This window comes from Lampetra fluviatilis, chromosome 43, assembly GCF_964198595.1.
Source record: "Lampetra fluviatilis chromosome 43, kcLamFluv1.1, whole genome shotgun sequence".
NCBI lineage: Eukaryota > Metazoa > Chordata > Hyperoartia > Petromyzontiformes > Petromyzontidae > Lampetra > Lampetra fluviatilis.
Window position 1 is genome coordinate 2670386 of NC_136317.1, and position 15034 is coordinate 2685419.

At 54.1% G+C, this 15034-nt stretch overlaps 1 protein-coding gene across 1 annotated transcript in view; it reads right to left on the bottom strand.

Annotated features, from left to right (window-relative positions):
• Positions 1-1370: 1370 nt before the first annotated feature.
• The window catches only part of RNASEH2B (ribonuclease H2 subunit B), a 35719-nt gene continuing 22055 nt past the window's right edge, over positions 1371-15034 (bottom strand). The window contains exons 8-11 of the mRNA XM_078876133.1: positions 13406-13487; positions 12257-12305; positions 9399-9479; positions 1371-2677 (exon numbers count right to left, since the gene is read on the bottom strand). Of these exons, the coding sequence (XP_078732259.1) occupies positions 2573-2677; positions 9399-9479; positions 12257-12305; positions 13406-13487 (317 nt within the window). The 3' untranslated portion in view covers positions 1371-2572. The remainder of the gene's footprint in view (positions 2678-9398; positions 9480-12256; positions 12306-13405; positions 13488-15034) is intronic.

Sequence of the window (15034 nt, forward strand, 5' to 3'; positions counted from 1 at the left end):
GATAAGCAGGCACGCAGGCAAGGGTTTAATGGGGTAAAGTGTGCAGTAATTATTTTTAGAAAAGATAAGGCAATTATGTATAACGCGCACGCACATGCTGGCAGGGCTGCTGCAGTGGTCAGCGCACTGGACTTGCAACCCCAGGGGGTCGTTGGTTCGATCTCAATGGTGCAAGTTTCTTCAATCAGACTGTGAAGGCCGCAGCAGGCACACGAGAGGGTGGGTGCGGGCAGCACCAGTGGCGATGTTGACACACCGCACCAGGTACTCATTTGAGGCCGAGTAGACCTAGGGGAGGCCCAGGACCGATTAAGACAATCGCAACCGGGGAAACGCCGGGTTCGTAGCGCAGCGCGCTAACCGCTGCGCCACCGCTCCCCATGCACACACAAACCCTGTGTTGTTAGCGAGCGCCTATTAAGGGCAGTTGGAGCCGAGCAGCGAAGGGGTGGATGGCGGCAGCGGCATTTGATCCGGCGTACACATTGGGCCGAGTCGACCTAGGGGAGGCACAGCGCCCGCCTTCACGCGCCGCATTGTGTACAAATGAAGGGCTGGGGCAGCCGTGGGCGTCAGGATAACTTTATTGCTTTTCTCCACGGTGGCAGCTCACGCACGCACACACACAGGCACGCAAAGATCCCCCGTGTAGCCTGTAACAGACTGTTCACAGGCAAGTGCTGTTAGCGAGTAGCACCTACGAAGGCCGGCACGGCACACGAGGGGGTGGGTGGCCAGCACCATTGCCCGGCCGCCTTTGTCTCCCGAGTGGCGATGTTTACACACCGCACCGGGTACTCATTTGATGCCGAGTCGACCTAGGGGAGGAGGCCCAGGCTCGGTTGAGATAACCGTCACTGGCGTTGGTCGTGAGCGGGAATCAAACTCGGGTCCCCGGGTTCGTAGCGCAGCGCGCTAACCGCTACACTCCCGCTCCCAAGTGAAACACCGCACACACACCGCACACCCACACACACCCACCCCCCGCACACCCACACCGCAAACCCACCCACCCACACACACACCGCGCACACACACCCACACCCACCCACCCACACCCACCCACCTCACACACCCCCAAACCCACCCACACACACCCACACACACTGCACACCCACCCACCCACACCCACCCACCTCACACACCCCCAAACCCACCCACACACACCCACACACACTGCACACCCACCCACCCACCCACACCGCACACACACCCACCCACACACACCCACACACCCAGACACACACCCACCCACACTGCACACCCACACCCACACTGCACACCCACCGCACACCCACCCACACACACCCACACACACCCACCCACCCACACACACACACCCCCACACCCACCGCATGCGCTCGCGTCTGTCCATGAATGCAGATTTTAAATCTATCCCTGGTGGCTTGGCCGGATGGTGGCTTGTGCTGCTGCGGTTTGGTCCGCGGGGTTCAACAGCCCCGTTGCCTTTGAAGCTCACGAGGTTCAGGCTGCGCGTTTAGTCGGGAGGTTGATCGAAGCTGGCGATGGGCTGGTTTCAGGTCGCGAGCGATCCCGTTGCAGGTCGATGGGTTAGCAGCGGTCGACACGGGTGGCTCAGACGCTGGTTTAATGTGTGGTCAGTGCGATGTGGAAGTGTGCTAAGGTGGCCGAGCTCATGAATTCAACAAATATTTGGCGGTGATGCTACTGCTGCTGCGTTGGCAGTGCCGGATTAAGCTAGTGCGGGCCTGTAGCATGATGTTATAAAGGGGCCCTAAATAAAAAAAAAACACGTAAATATTCAAACACAATGTTTTTAACTTGCATAGTAAAGTTATTGTATTTTTTCATTTGCTATACAGTCAGATAATACGACAAATCGCAAACCTTAAACGCCCAGTCGTTCGTAAAAGTTGAAGGCGGTATAGTACTATAGTAATAGAGCAAGTGCAGAATCACTGAACCGGAATTGATAGCTTGAAAGCATTTAGCGCGGGGGCCTTGAAAGTGCGGGGCTCGTAGCATATGTAGCTATTTGTGCCACTCTGATAATCCAGCACTGTGCATTGGCAGTGGTGCTCAAGCACAAATAACAACAAAACTCAACACGATCGTCAATGACAGTGTGGCCTTAAAAGCAAAAAAATATATCTATATAATAGCTAACGGTTTTGGCAATGACTATTGCCCAAAACGTCACCCACTATGTTCTTGTAAGGGCCACTGTGTCAATGATGAATGTGTCGCGTTTCGGCCGTCAATCGACAGCCAGTTGGCTTAGACACCGACTAACCAGGCGGGTTTAGTCACAGGGTCAGACACCGATTGTTGACGTTCAGGAGTTGGTGTCAGGGGGTAAGGTTGGGAACTTAGCACGTGGTGTGGAAAGGGGTATCAGCAGATGGTTCAAGCAATGTCTCAGGCAGTCACTCCACCATGGTTCAGTGGCGGTAGTTTAATCAGGGACTTAGCCACTAACCTAGCAGGCAAGTGGGCCAGGCACTTTTCGAGTGGTCTCAACTGTGACGTAGATGATGGTTTGACCGGTTGGCTCAGCAGGTCATCCGGCAAGGATTTCTTCTCCAGAGGCTCAGGATTTCTTTTCTCCCTTGGCTGTGAAGAAGCTGGAAATGGATTTCATCCCGCTGCGGTCCACCTTGGCCAAGGCTCTCTGTGCTGTGGTCTGTTTGCCAGGCTGCACACGCAGATACAGCGCACAGCAGTACATCAGCGTCTCGCACAAAGATCCTCCCCGATAACCTACACCAGTGGTTCACTGGCGGTCACTGGTGGCCTTTAGTACGGCCGCTGACGATACACAAGAAGTAAAAACAGACACCGTCATCATCGCGCTGACACCCTCCCACCGATGATGTCTTATCGGCGGTGAAAATTAGTGACGAACACTGCACTGTTGGGGGGCAAGGCCGCCTTTGTCTCCCTCATTTGAGGCCGGGCCGACTTATGGGAGACCCCGCGCCGGTTCAGATAATTGTCAGTGGCGTTGGTGGCCGTGAGCGGGAATCGACGAGCCAACCGCCGCACTACCGCTCCCCACGTCACCGACGTCACACACGGTTACACCAACATCGGACAAACACACGCACAGCTCCATCGCGTATACATCGCCACACAACATCATCGCATAGCAACATCACGTACGAACGCACAGACATACAACATCACACACACAACACACACAAAAGATAAAGATCCCCCGTGTAACCTACACTGGCAAGTGCAACGAACAGCTATTATGGTCAGCAGGGTGCACAGATGGGTAGTGTGACGAGTACTACACATCATGCCCGGCTGCCTTTGTCTCCCTAGTGTTGGCGTTTACACGCACTGGGGTCATGATGATGGTTCTTTTGATGATGATGATGATGCTGATTATAATGCTCGGACTCCTACTGCAGCTGATGACGGTGCGCCTGCTTCTGAGAATATTTCTGCTGTTGACTGCTGATTAAAACGCTGATGATGAAGATGCCAAAAATTATTATTGGTGTCGGTGCCGATAGTATTGCGAGCAATGAGGATAATTGCCCTATGAAGGCCGGCACGGCAGACGTGGGTGGACAGCACCACGCTCGGCCGCCTTTGTCTCCCTAGTGGCGATGTTTACTATACACCACACCAGGTACTCATTTGAGGCCGAGTCGACCTAGGGGAGGCCCGGGACAGGTTCAGATAATTGTTACCGGTGTTGGTATTCACCGTGAGCGGGAATCGAACTCGTGCCGCCAGGGTTCCTAGCAGAGCGCGCTAACCACTGCGCTACCGCTCCCCACATCCCACGCAGACACACGCACACAGACACACACACACGCACACAGACACGCACACAGACACACGCACACAGACACACGCACACAGACACACGCACACAGGACACACGCACACAGACACACGCACACACAGGACACACGCAGATACACGCACACAGACACACGCACACAGACACACGCACAGACACACGCACAGACACACGCGCACAGACACACGCGCACAGACACACACGCACACAGACACACGCACACAGACACACAGACACACAGACACACGCACACAGGACACACACACACACAGACACGCACACAGACACACGCACACAGACACACGCACACAGGACCCACGCACACAGACACACACACGCGTACCCACACACGCGTACCCACACACGCGTACACACACGCGCGCATACACACAGACACACACACACGTACACACACACACGTACACACACACGCGTACCCACACACACGTACATACAGACACGCGTACACACACGCGTACACACACACGTGTACCAACACACACACGCGTACCCACACACACACGTATATACAGACACGCGTACACACAGGCACACGTACACACAGACACACACACGTGTACACACACACACATACCCACACACACACACACGCGTACACACAGACACACGTACACACAGACACACGTACACACACACACGCGTACACACACACACGCGTACACACACACACACGCGTACACACACAGACACACGTACACACACGCGTACACACAGACACACGTACACACAGACACACGCGTACACACACAGGCACACGCGTACACACACATACACATGTACACACACACGTACACACACAGACACACGCACACAGACACACGCACACAGGACACACACACACGCACACAGACACGCACACAGACACACACACACAGACACACGCACACAGACAGACACGCACACAGACACACGCACACAAACACACAGACACACGCACACAGGACACACAGACACGCACACAGACACACGCACACAGGACACACGCACACAGGACACACGCACACAGGACACACGCACACAGGACACACGCACACAGGACACACGCACACACAGGACACACGCAGACACACGCACACAGACAAACGCACACAGACACACAGACACACGCACACAGACACACGCACACACACAGACACACACACAGGACACACGCACCTATAACCTTCTAACCTGGACCAAGCCCAAGAGTGGTTGCGGGGATGCAAATTAAAACAATGACAATGCCGCCCGTTTTGACTTGCACACGAGCGGGCTCTTGACTCTTGATCGAGAAAAACAGCGCGTATCGCGTTTCATCGGCGGATCCGATGTTTCTCCGCCTCAACACATTCATATATTCATCATCATCATCATCGTCGTTGTTGTTGTTGTTGCTACTGCCGAGGACGAGCTCACGATTGTAAAAGGTGAGGCCCGCCTCGGAGCGGTGTGGCGAGCGGTCAACGCGTTAAACATGCATCAATGTCCTTGCGTCTCATCAATGCGTGATGGGAACGCGCGACTTCGTTGAATGGGTAAACGGACGCGCGCACGCGCCTCCGATTAGCACGGTTGGCTACGTCGGGTCCGAAAGAAGTTCCACACACATACAAAGATCCCCCGTATAGCCTTGACAGACTGTGGGGGCAAGTGCGGTTAGCGAGCACCTATGAAGGCCGGCACGGGGGCACGACGGGGTGGGTGGCCATGTTTTACACACCGCACCAGGTACTCATGCGATGCCGAGTCGACCTAGGGGAGGCCCAGGACCGGTTCAGATAATCGGGTTACCACCGCTACGCACACACGCGCGCACACACACACACGGCCCCCCCCACCACTTGTGCTCCTAATTGGAGCAGAGTTCGGCAAACACGACCGCAGGGACCCCTGATTACTTTGACGCGAGCGTCCGATTGCCATCATTCCGCCCAAGCTGTCGGCCGACGCCGACAACAGCACCCCCCCCCCCCGTCCCCCCCCGTCCCCCCCCACGGCTAAACGCGCCTCACGCGCCCACGCCGAAGGGGGGGGGGGGGGAGGCAACGTCCAGATGCCGCCCGCTTATAACACTGGTCAACACACTTTTTCTGGCATAAGGTATTCCAACGGTTTTAAGGTAATTTTGGGGTGCTGATTCCAAATCTGGCATCACATCAGGTTTTTGAGAAATCAAATATTGCATTTTCAATAAAAACTGCAGAAGAAAAATATTAAATGTGGATATCTACATAAAATGATATTATAAACACACTATCCTAAAAATACAGCGCCATATTTTAACACTAAAGCAGTCACTGACTCGCAACAACTTGCAATCATAAGTGACAAGAGTTAATTTCGGGTAAAATCAATGAAAATGGGGTATGCCGATAACATAAAAATGAGATGTGATAGAGCAAATCAGATTTGGAATCAGCACCCTAAAATTAGTCTAAAACAGCTACAAAAGTCCAGGCCAGCAAAAAATGTTTTTTTTTCTGTTGACCGGTGTTATAGAGAATTTTTCTGTTGACCAGTGTTATTGGATCAGCCGTCGAGGTCTCGTTCAACTCCCAGACAGCACTGGCGAGGTCGGTCTTCATCACCCACCCCCCCTCCCTCCTCCTACGATTTGTTATTTTACCCCGGGGTACGGGCCCCAACGGAACTGCCGTGTAGCTGTTTTTTCACAAGCGACCCTGGCACCGGGTGCCGATTTGCGGCCGGGTTGACGTAGGGGGTTGGCCCCTGGACCGGGTCAGATATTCGTCACCGATTTTGGCCGTGAACGGGAGTCGAACTCGGGTGCGCAAGCGGATGTGAGCTCTGCCTACTTGCCATTGTCTCCTGTGCCAGACTCAGACGGGAGGCGAACGACTTGGTTCACGGATCGACGGGCGGGGCAGGATGATTTGTGAGTGTTCAGCGTGGGACTTCACGCAGGCCTTGAGGATGACCCGGCCCGATGGAGCTTGGAGGGGGAAATTGACGTCAGCTCCACCTCGCCACTGCTGCTGCTGTTGCTGCTGCTACTGTTGCTGCTGCTGCTGCTGTTGCTGCTGCTGTTGCTGCTGCTGTTGCTGCTGCTGTTGCTGCTGTTGCTGCTGTTGCTGCTGCTGTTGCTGCTGCTGTTGCTGCTGTTGCTGCTGCTGCTGTTGCTGCTGTTGCTGCTGCTGCTACTGCTGCTGCTGTTGCTGCTGCTCCTGCCGTTGCTGCTACTGCTGCTGCTGTTGCTGCTGCTGCTGCGTTCCCACTCCTCGTCTGTGGTTCCTCCTCCTGGCACCTCCGAGTCGACCTCTCTCTCTCCCCCCCGAGTCTCCCTCCCTCTCCGAGTCGTCCTCTCTCTCTCCCGAGTCGTCCTCTCGCTCTCTCCCTCTCTGGAGGCCCTTGGCTTTCCCCCGCTATTGGCAGCGGCCTTCGTCTCGCCCGACGAGCAGCAACATCGTTTACATCGGCCACCGAGCTCACCGCCGTCCATACGCACGAGCGGAGCGAGCGGCGACGGAGTTCGCTGCGGGTCGTTTGCCCGTTAAACATTCAAACGTGCCCCTCGCCAACTCCGCAGCGGCGCAGAATCGCTCGCCGGGGAAAACGGCAAAGCCGATGAATTAATTCACCGGGTAGTCTACTCTCGTTCCTACTCGTGTGTCCCTATCGTCTCATCCCGCCAGGTGGCACGGCGGGCGGGCGAGCGAGCGTCCGACTAAGCGAGCGAGTTCCACTCTCCGCCCATTTGTTTAGCCGGGGCGACGACTCGTTTGAGACGACTCATTTAGATTATTTTGGCTGCCATGAAGTTTGCCACGCGATCAGACAACTTGTGTCGAGCGATCATTTGTGGCCAGGTTCACTTCGGAGAAATACGTTCATACCTCAGTGCGCCTTTACCTGGTAAAATAAAAAAAAATGCAGTTTTATTTGTATATATTTAAGTGATTTAACTTTGCTAGACTTTGTACTCCTATCGTGCTTTTACATTGTTTGCTGTAACGTTCTGACGGCCCCTATTGGACATCTGTTAAATAGAGCTTTATAGCTGATCGGATTCCTCCAGCGTGATTCAATATTCTGATTCCGGGTCGGGATAGGAGTCTCGTTTGGAAGAGTGACCCGGGGTGACTGACATTACAAAAGAATTACTAAATCTAAAATAAATAAGTCTTAGAAACAGTGACGGAGAAAAGCGATGGGGCAAATCATCGGTTGAACTGGCTCTAATGTCCCTTCATTGACTAAACATTTAGATTCACAATATTTTTTATTTATTTTACCAGCTTTAAGGCCCACACTGAGCAACGCAGTTCTTTTTCAGAAGCAACCCAGCCACAAATGATGGCTCAACTAAGTGGCTTATCATCGTGTGGACATTTACAGCAGCCCAAATACTCTAGACGCGTGACGTTGTTTCTAAATGTGGAGGGAAAAACCGGAGGACCCGGAGAAGAGAGACATGCAAACTCTAAATATACCGACGTCGGGCTCAGGATCGAAACCACAAGCCTCCTGCATACCAGGTGAGGGAGTTAACATCTCTGCACCCAGGGTTCATAAAGTCGGTACCGGCTTTAGAGAAGCCAACAGCGGCTGTCCGTAGAAGAGACCCAGAGAGTGGTGGTGGTGGTGGTTCGGTGAAAATTGCCATGGGTTGTTTATTGGTGGGAATGATTTGTCTTTTTGTCTGTTTTGCGTGTTTTGAGCGTTGTGTGTCTTTGTGTGTGTATATGGGGAGCGGTGGTGTAGCGGTTAGCGCGCTGCGCTACGAACCCGGCAACCCGGGTTCGATTCGCCGGTGACGATTATCTGAACCGGTCCTGGGCCTCCCCTAGGTCGACTCAGCCTCAAGTGAGTACTCGGTGCAGTGCGTACACATCGCCACTAGGGAGACAAAGACGACTGGGGGCGGTGTTAGCGATTCACCCCCTCGTGTGCCGTGCCGGCCTTCATAGGTGCTACTCGCTAACAGCACTTGCTCCTACAGTGTGTTCAGGCTATAAGGGGGGGGATATCTTTGTCTTTGTGTGTGACTGTGGGGAGCGGTAGTGCAGCGGTTAGCACCCAGGAACCCGATGACCCGAGTTGGATTCCCAGCCATGGCTAACAAACATCAGTGGCGAGCGATGAACAAATGCATACCGACCCACACTCACGAACTCACCGCTCACCGATACTCATGAGCACTAACCACTAAACAACAATCATCACTCGCCACTCACCATCGCTCACCAGAACTCACAAATGTCTCCTCCCCACCAATAACTCCCCAACACTCGCGACAGGGACAACGATCGCCGCTCACCAGCCTTCTCCACTCACCAACTCGGGACGCACTCAACCACTCGGCAATGCTCCGTAGCACCCTCAACAAAACTCACTGCGCCGCTCAACGGCCGTCAATGACAGGCAAAGCATTTCAGTCGCCGGCAAGCGGCGCTCACCACAAACCCGGTCTTCCGCCACTCACCAACGCAGCAGAGCTCACCCGCCAACCCACCCGCACGCCACCGCTCGCCGACGACGACGAGCGAGCTTGCAATCTGCAACCGAAGGGATCGCCGGCGGTGCGATCGGCAAAGCGGTCACACTCTGGGCGCCGTGGCCCCCTCGCTCCCCTCACCTTGGCTGCTTTCCCCGCGCCGTCCGAGCCCTTGGAGTAGTCTTCGGCCGCCTCGACCCGCAGGTCGGATCGCTTCCGCTTCTGCAAAGAGAGCGGGGGAACGCGCTCGCTCGGTGCTGTACTGTGCCGACGTCAGCTCGCGGACCGCCGCCGCCTCGCTGAGAGACCGCGGGGAAATGGCGACATAATTATGTACGGTGAACGTCCTTCGCACCGCCGTACGTAGCCAACCGTGCTAATCGGACGTGCGAAAGAAGCACAACTGAAGACAAAAAGGCAGTTCTAAAAGTGATCAGTTTTCAATCGAGAATGTCGCCTCAGGTGCAAGGCCCTTCTTTGCAGCACACAGTGAGGTAGAGCCGGGCCCATTTACTTTTTTTTAAATTGCCAATGTCACACCTCTGATCATTTGTGTTTTTTCTCCCAGCATGCACCCCTGCGAGCCTCACTGTGAACTGGGGCACAGCCCTGCATGGGGTCCAACGAAGCTCGACGAGAAAAAACCACGACCAACGCCGCCGATCAACGACCTCCCGGTCTCCGTAGCAACAGCTCATCATCGTGGACAGTGCACAGATTTGGGTGGCGCGTTTTGTGTTGGCCAGCGTCCGCGAGTCCGGCGCGGACATTAAAGAAATGTCCTTCCTGCCTCACCGAAAAGGCCTCGCCGAGTCTCAAGACCATTTTGTCCTTCTACACAGGAGGGTGAAATGAGGAATTATTAGTACCTCTGTACGTTATTGGTCCCATCGGAGGTGCAATGTCTTTGGGGCCGTACATTGGGTGCGTACGCATGGGGGGGGGGGTTAACCAAAACGCGCACGCTTGCGTATGGGGGGTCTACTGACAATGTGCGTACGCACAGAAAACGGGGGGGGGGGGGGTGAAGCCTCGATAATAATTTATCGCCATTGGCCTTCAAATGAGTTAGATAGTCCGGCGGTGGACTACCTGTTTGCTTAAACACGTGAATATTATTAATCCTTTATCGTTTCTGCGTGGATTAAATATCGGCCGTTCTATAGGATTTTTGCGTTACCTACTAAATGGATGGCCCCTTTCTTGACAGAAGCGCGGAATTCTCTCTGGCACCAATGCACACGCACGCACGCGTGCGCTGGTAATCCACTATTCTGAGAAACGCACACACCCCAAGTCTGGAAAACACCCGAGCGGTAGCCGGCTCGGCTGGGAACCCGCTTGCTGTACCGCCACCTCCTGGTCACCTCGCAGCCCACCCAGCGGAGCATTTTTGGGAAACGGCACATCTACGACGGCACATCGTCGATGCCTCCAAAGCGCCGGATCGCACGAGCGCGGTCGCGCACTCCGCACGCTGCGAAGCGCCGTGTCCCCGGACACGCACTCGTCGCAAGCATTCAAACTATTTTATCGCTTTCCAACGGGGCCCCATGTATTTATTTTTTGAGCTTCGCTATCTCAGGTGTCACGCCACGAATGTGTCGTCTGAGTTGGCGCGGCTCGGAAATACATCGGCCCGAGCGCGAGCTGTGAAACAAAAACAAAAAACCCACCACAATAAGGATGATAGTAATAGTGCCGTGGGTATGTTTTCACGGCTGCGGCTGTTTAGCTGTGCCGCTTCCGTGGCGTTCGTCAACGTTTCGTGCTCCGCACGCCGGAAGCTTCTTCAGGGACCGAAATGAACGTTGCGGCTCGTGACTCGGTGTTGATTCAACGCAGGGGAGGCCCGGCTCGAAGGTCAATCGCCCACGGACGAGAGCCGTGGCTGGTAACCAAGCTCGGCTCGACGTGTTCGGAGCGAGCGTTTCGCCGTTTGCGCCAACGCTCCCCACGAACACGCACAAAAGACAAAGATCCCCCATATAGCCTTCAACAGATCGTTGGGGCAAGTGCTGTTATCGAGTGCACATTAAGGGAAGGACGGTACACGAGGCGGTGGATGGCCAACGTCATGCCCGGCCGTCTTTGTCTCCCCAGTGTTGATGTTTACACACTGCACAAGGTACTCAAGGGGAGTCCGAGGACCGGTTCGGATACTCGCCACCGTTATAGGCGGTGAGCGGGAATGGAACCGGGATCGCCGTTGTTTGTAGAGCAGTGTGCGCTGCTGACCATTTGAGCCACCACGCACACGGACAGGTTGGTGCAACGAATCCCGCAGATGCGATAACGGTCTATTTCTGTTCATGCTGGCGCGTTTGTGAGCGCGTGCCCGTATGCTTGTGCGCGTGTGTTTGCGCGCACGCTTATACGTACGTTTGTGCGTACGTGCGTGTTTGCGAGTGTGCATAGGCGAGTGCTTGTGTGCGTGCGTGCCAGTGTATTTTTCCATATTCGCTGTCGTGCCGCGCAGTGCGTCCTTTACACGGAGCGATGCTATCTGTCCTTGCGGAAGCAATAATTGGAAAGTATTTTGAACAAAAATATAAAAATACACCACGCAGATGGTGAAGTAGACAAAGACCACAGTAAAATTTTGATTTAAAGCTTTCGTGACTGCAGGGATTCATATTCTTGGTTCTTTCGGTAAAGTAGAAGGGAAATAATAAAATAATATTAATATAAAACAATACAAATTCTGTGGATTTCACACCTGATGATGATTGCTTGTGTTGCAGTCGAAACGTCGTGAGGATGTTTTATTGTTTTATATTAATATTATTTTATTATTTCCCTTCTACGTGACTTTACCGAAAGAACCAAGAATATAAAGACCACAGTGTTCGTTTTATCGGCCCCGTTTGAATCACGACGACGGGCCGAGTTGACCGCCCGACGACCAGAACCTGAACTCGGCGACGACCTCTGGATTGGGAGTCCGTCGCCGTGACCACAGGGACACGCAAATGTTGCCGTGCGACCGTAGGAATCACCTTGGAGGCCTGGTGCTCTCCCTCCGCGACGAGCGACACGTCAGAGATTCTGCAACACACACGCACAGGCGCACGCACGCACGCCACGCACAACGACATTAATCCACCACATAGTCCCCGCAGGCTGTTGGGGGAAATGCAGTTATTGTCATTCTTGTTACAGGCAGTCCTCAAATTATGAGCCAGGTGACTGTCGCTTCATCAATCCACCTGAGACCACCAGAGGTCACCTGAGTCACCCTGAGTCACCCTGAGTCACCCTGAGTCACCCTGAGACCACCAGAGACCACCATTGAGTCAGCATAAGGGGGCTCGTGGAGTTTCCACGCGCCGGCCGAGAATGATTTTCCCGGCGCCCCACCCCCCGAATCCAGGCTGTTGTTTTAAAAGGCCAAAGATGATAGAGGAAGGGGAGAGCCCAGAGCTGGTACTGATCATCACCACCGATACAACACGTAGGAGGCTGTGGCAACAAATATTATCCAAGAAGTTCTTTTGTGGGGTTATTTCCCTGCCGTCGCCTGATGATGCCGGTTGCTGTGATTACCGGCGAAACGTCCCGGCACTCAAATTGTAAATGTTGTGGATTTACTCTCCAGTACAACGGTGGGCTGAAGTAGTATACTACACTATACACTACACTATACACAACACTACACACTACACCGTGATGAGGATGAGAGACATGCAAACTCTAAATAGACGGCAGCACGTTTCGAATTTTAAATGTCGTGGGTTTACTCTCCGTCACACCTGTGCGCTGAACTCGTAACGAATTGGCACGTTTTGATTTCGTGACGAACCTTAACAATTGGCTGTGTCGGGTGGCGGCGGGTTTAACGACACAATTATATTTACGTCATGCAAACCAAAAACAAAATCTCTATTACGGATCGCCACCGATGCTAGCCGTGCTTGAAAATTGAACCCGATTCGAAATCATCATATTTATTCATACTGGAGGAATCCGATGAGCTATGCAGCTCTTTTTCAGACGCAGAGCAACCACTCCGCTTCTCCCGACGCAATCATCTGGCTCAACCACCACCTCGATAGTTGTTGCTCTACATCAACATCAGCGGTACGAAGAAGATCGGGTATTTAGCCGCCAGTACAGGCCGGTGAGTGTTTATTTAGCGGATGTCTCACCCCAAGTGTTCTTGCAAACGCGAACTCAATTCAGAGTCCAGGTACTCGGAGATGAGGCCATGGGCGTAGCGCAGGTACTCTTCTGCGGACAAAGACAAAGATCCCCCTTATAGCCTCAACATACTTACAGGGTAAGTGCTGTTAGTAAGCCTGCACGACACACGAGCAAACACTTGTCATAGAGTTCGTCATCATCATGAAAAGCAGGAGTGGCAACGGTAACAACAGCATCATCATCTTTGTCACCATCAGCAGCAACAACATTAGTCGCAGTGTAAAGAAAATCGAAGTAATAATCATCACAGCCATCAGCAGCAGCATCACCACCATCGGCAGCAGCAACGTAAAAAAACATCGAAAGTGGGAGCAGCAAAATCATCATCAGCAGCAGAAAAATCGCCATCATGAAATTTCATTAGCAACAGGAATACCACCATTTTGCAAGAACATTATCTCCACCTCGACCACCACCATCCCCACCACCAAAACGATCACCATCACGAGGCCTCCATCGAATCCTCACCCTGCCCGGTGTCATCACGAGGACGGGAGGGAGGGGGGGGCGGGCGCGCGCGCAGCCATTCCCAGAACGCGCAAAATTAGCCGTGGCCCAATTCTACAATTTGCGTGTTCTTGACACCCAAGATGGCCGACTCCCACGCTAACCGCCGCAGGGCCTTGCGGGGGCTCCGGCGCGCTGCCGCGTGGTTTGCTGGCGGCGGCCGGGTCGGTGTTTGTCAGGCCGCGGAAACAGAGGGGGGGGCGGGGGGCGTAAAGAATAAAGTCTATGGGGTCTGCATGGCCAGTACTGCGCGTCGTGGCGTCGCTCCCGTGCCGTCTCCTCCTTCCCGATGCCGGATCCAGAAGCTGCTCCGATCGCAGTTTCCTCACCACCGCAGGGTGGCGGCTTTAGGTCTTCTCTTCACCCTCGATCACCAACCTCTGGGTTGCACTCCAGTGCTGGTCAACCTGCAAGGTGCTTACCCTATCCTCCTCCACCCTCAATGTGGAGGGCGACCGGGATTGTTGGATTTAAACTCCAAACCCCCCCTCCCTTTAGGCGGTGGCGATGCTCCGGACTGCGAGTGGATTATGATGCTGCTGCTACGTTGGCAGTGGTGCCAAGACAAAGATCCCCCGTATAGCCTTAACAGACTGTTGGGGCAAGTGCTGTTAGCGCGCAGCACCTATGAAGGGCGGCACGGCACACGAGGGGGTGGGTGGCCAGCACCACGCCCGGCTGCCTTTTTATCCCCAGTGGCGATGGTTGCACATCGCACCAGGTACTCATTTGAGGCCCAGTCGACCTAGGGGAGGAGGCCCAGGACCGGTTCAGATAATCGTCGCCGGTGTCGGCCGCAAGCGGGAATCGAACAAACAACGACAGCAGCTGCAAGCGCTTGACGCATTCGTCAATGGCACTGCAGCCTCAGAGAAGGAAATGATATAGCGGGGCCAGATGCTCAGTGGGACCCTCCCAAACCATTTGCCGTGGGGTTGTAAGGACGGCAAAGTGGATTCACGCTCGGCCTGGAGGCTCGTGGGCCGCACCGTGGCATCATCACCACCATCATCACCATCATCATCACCACCACCATCATCACCACCATTATCACCACCATCATCACC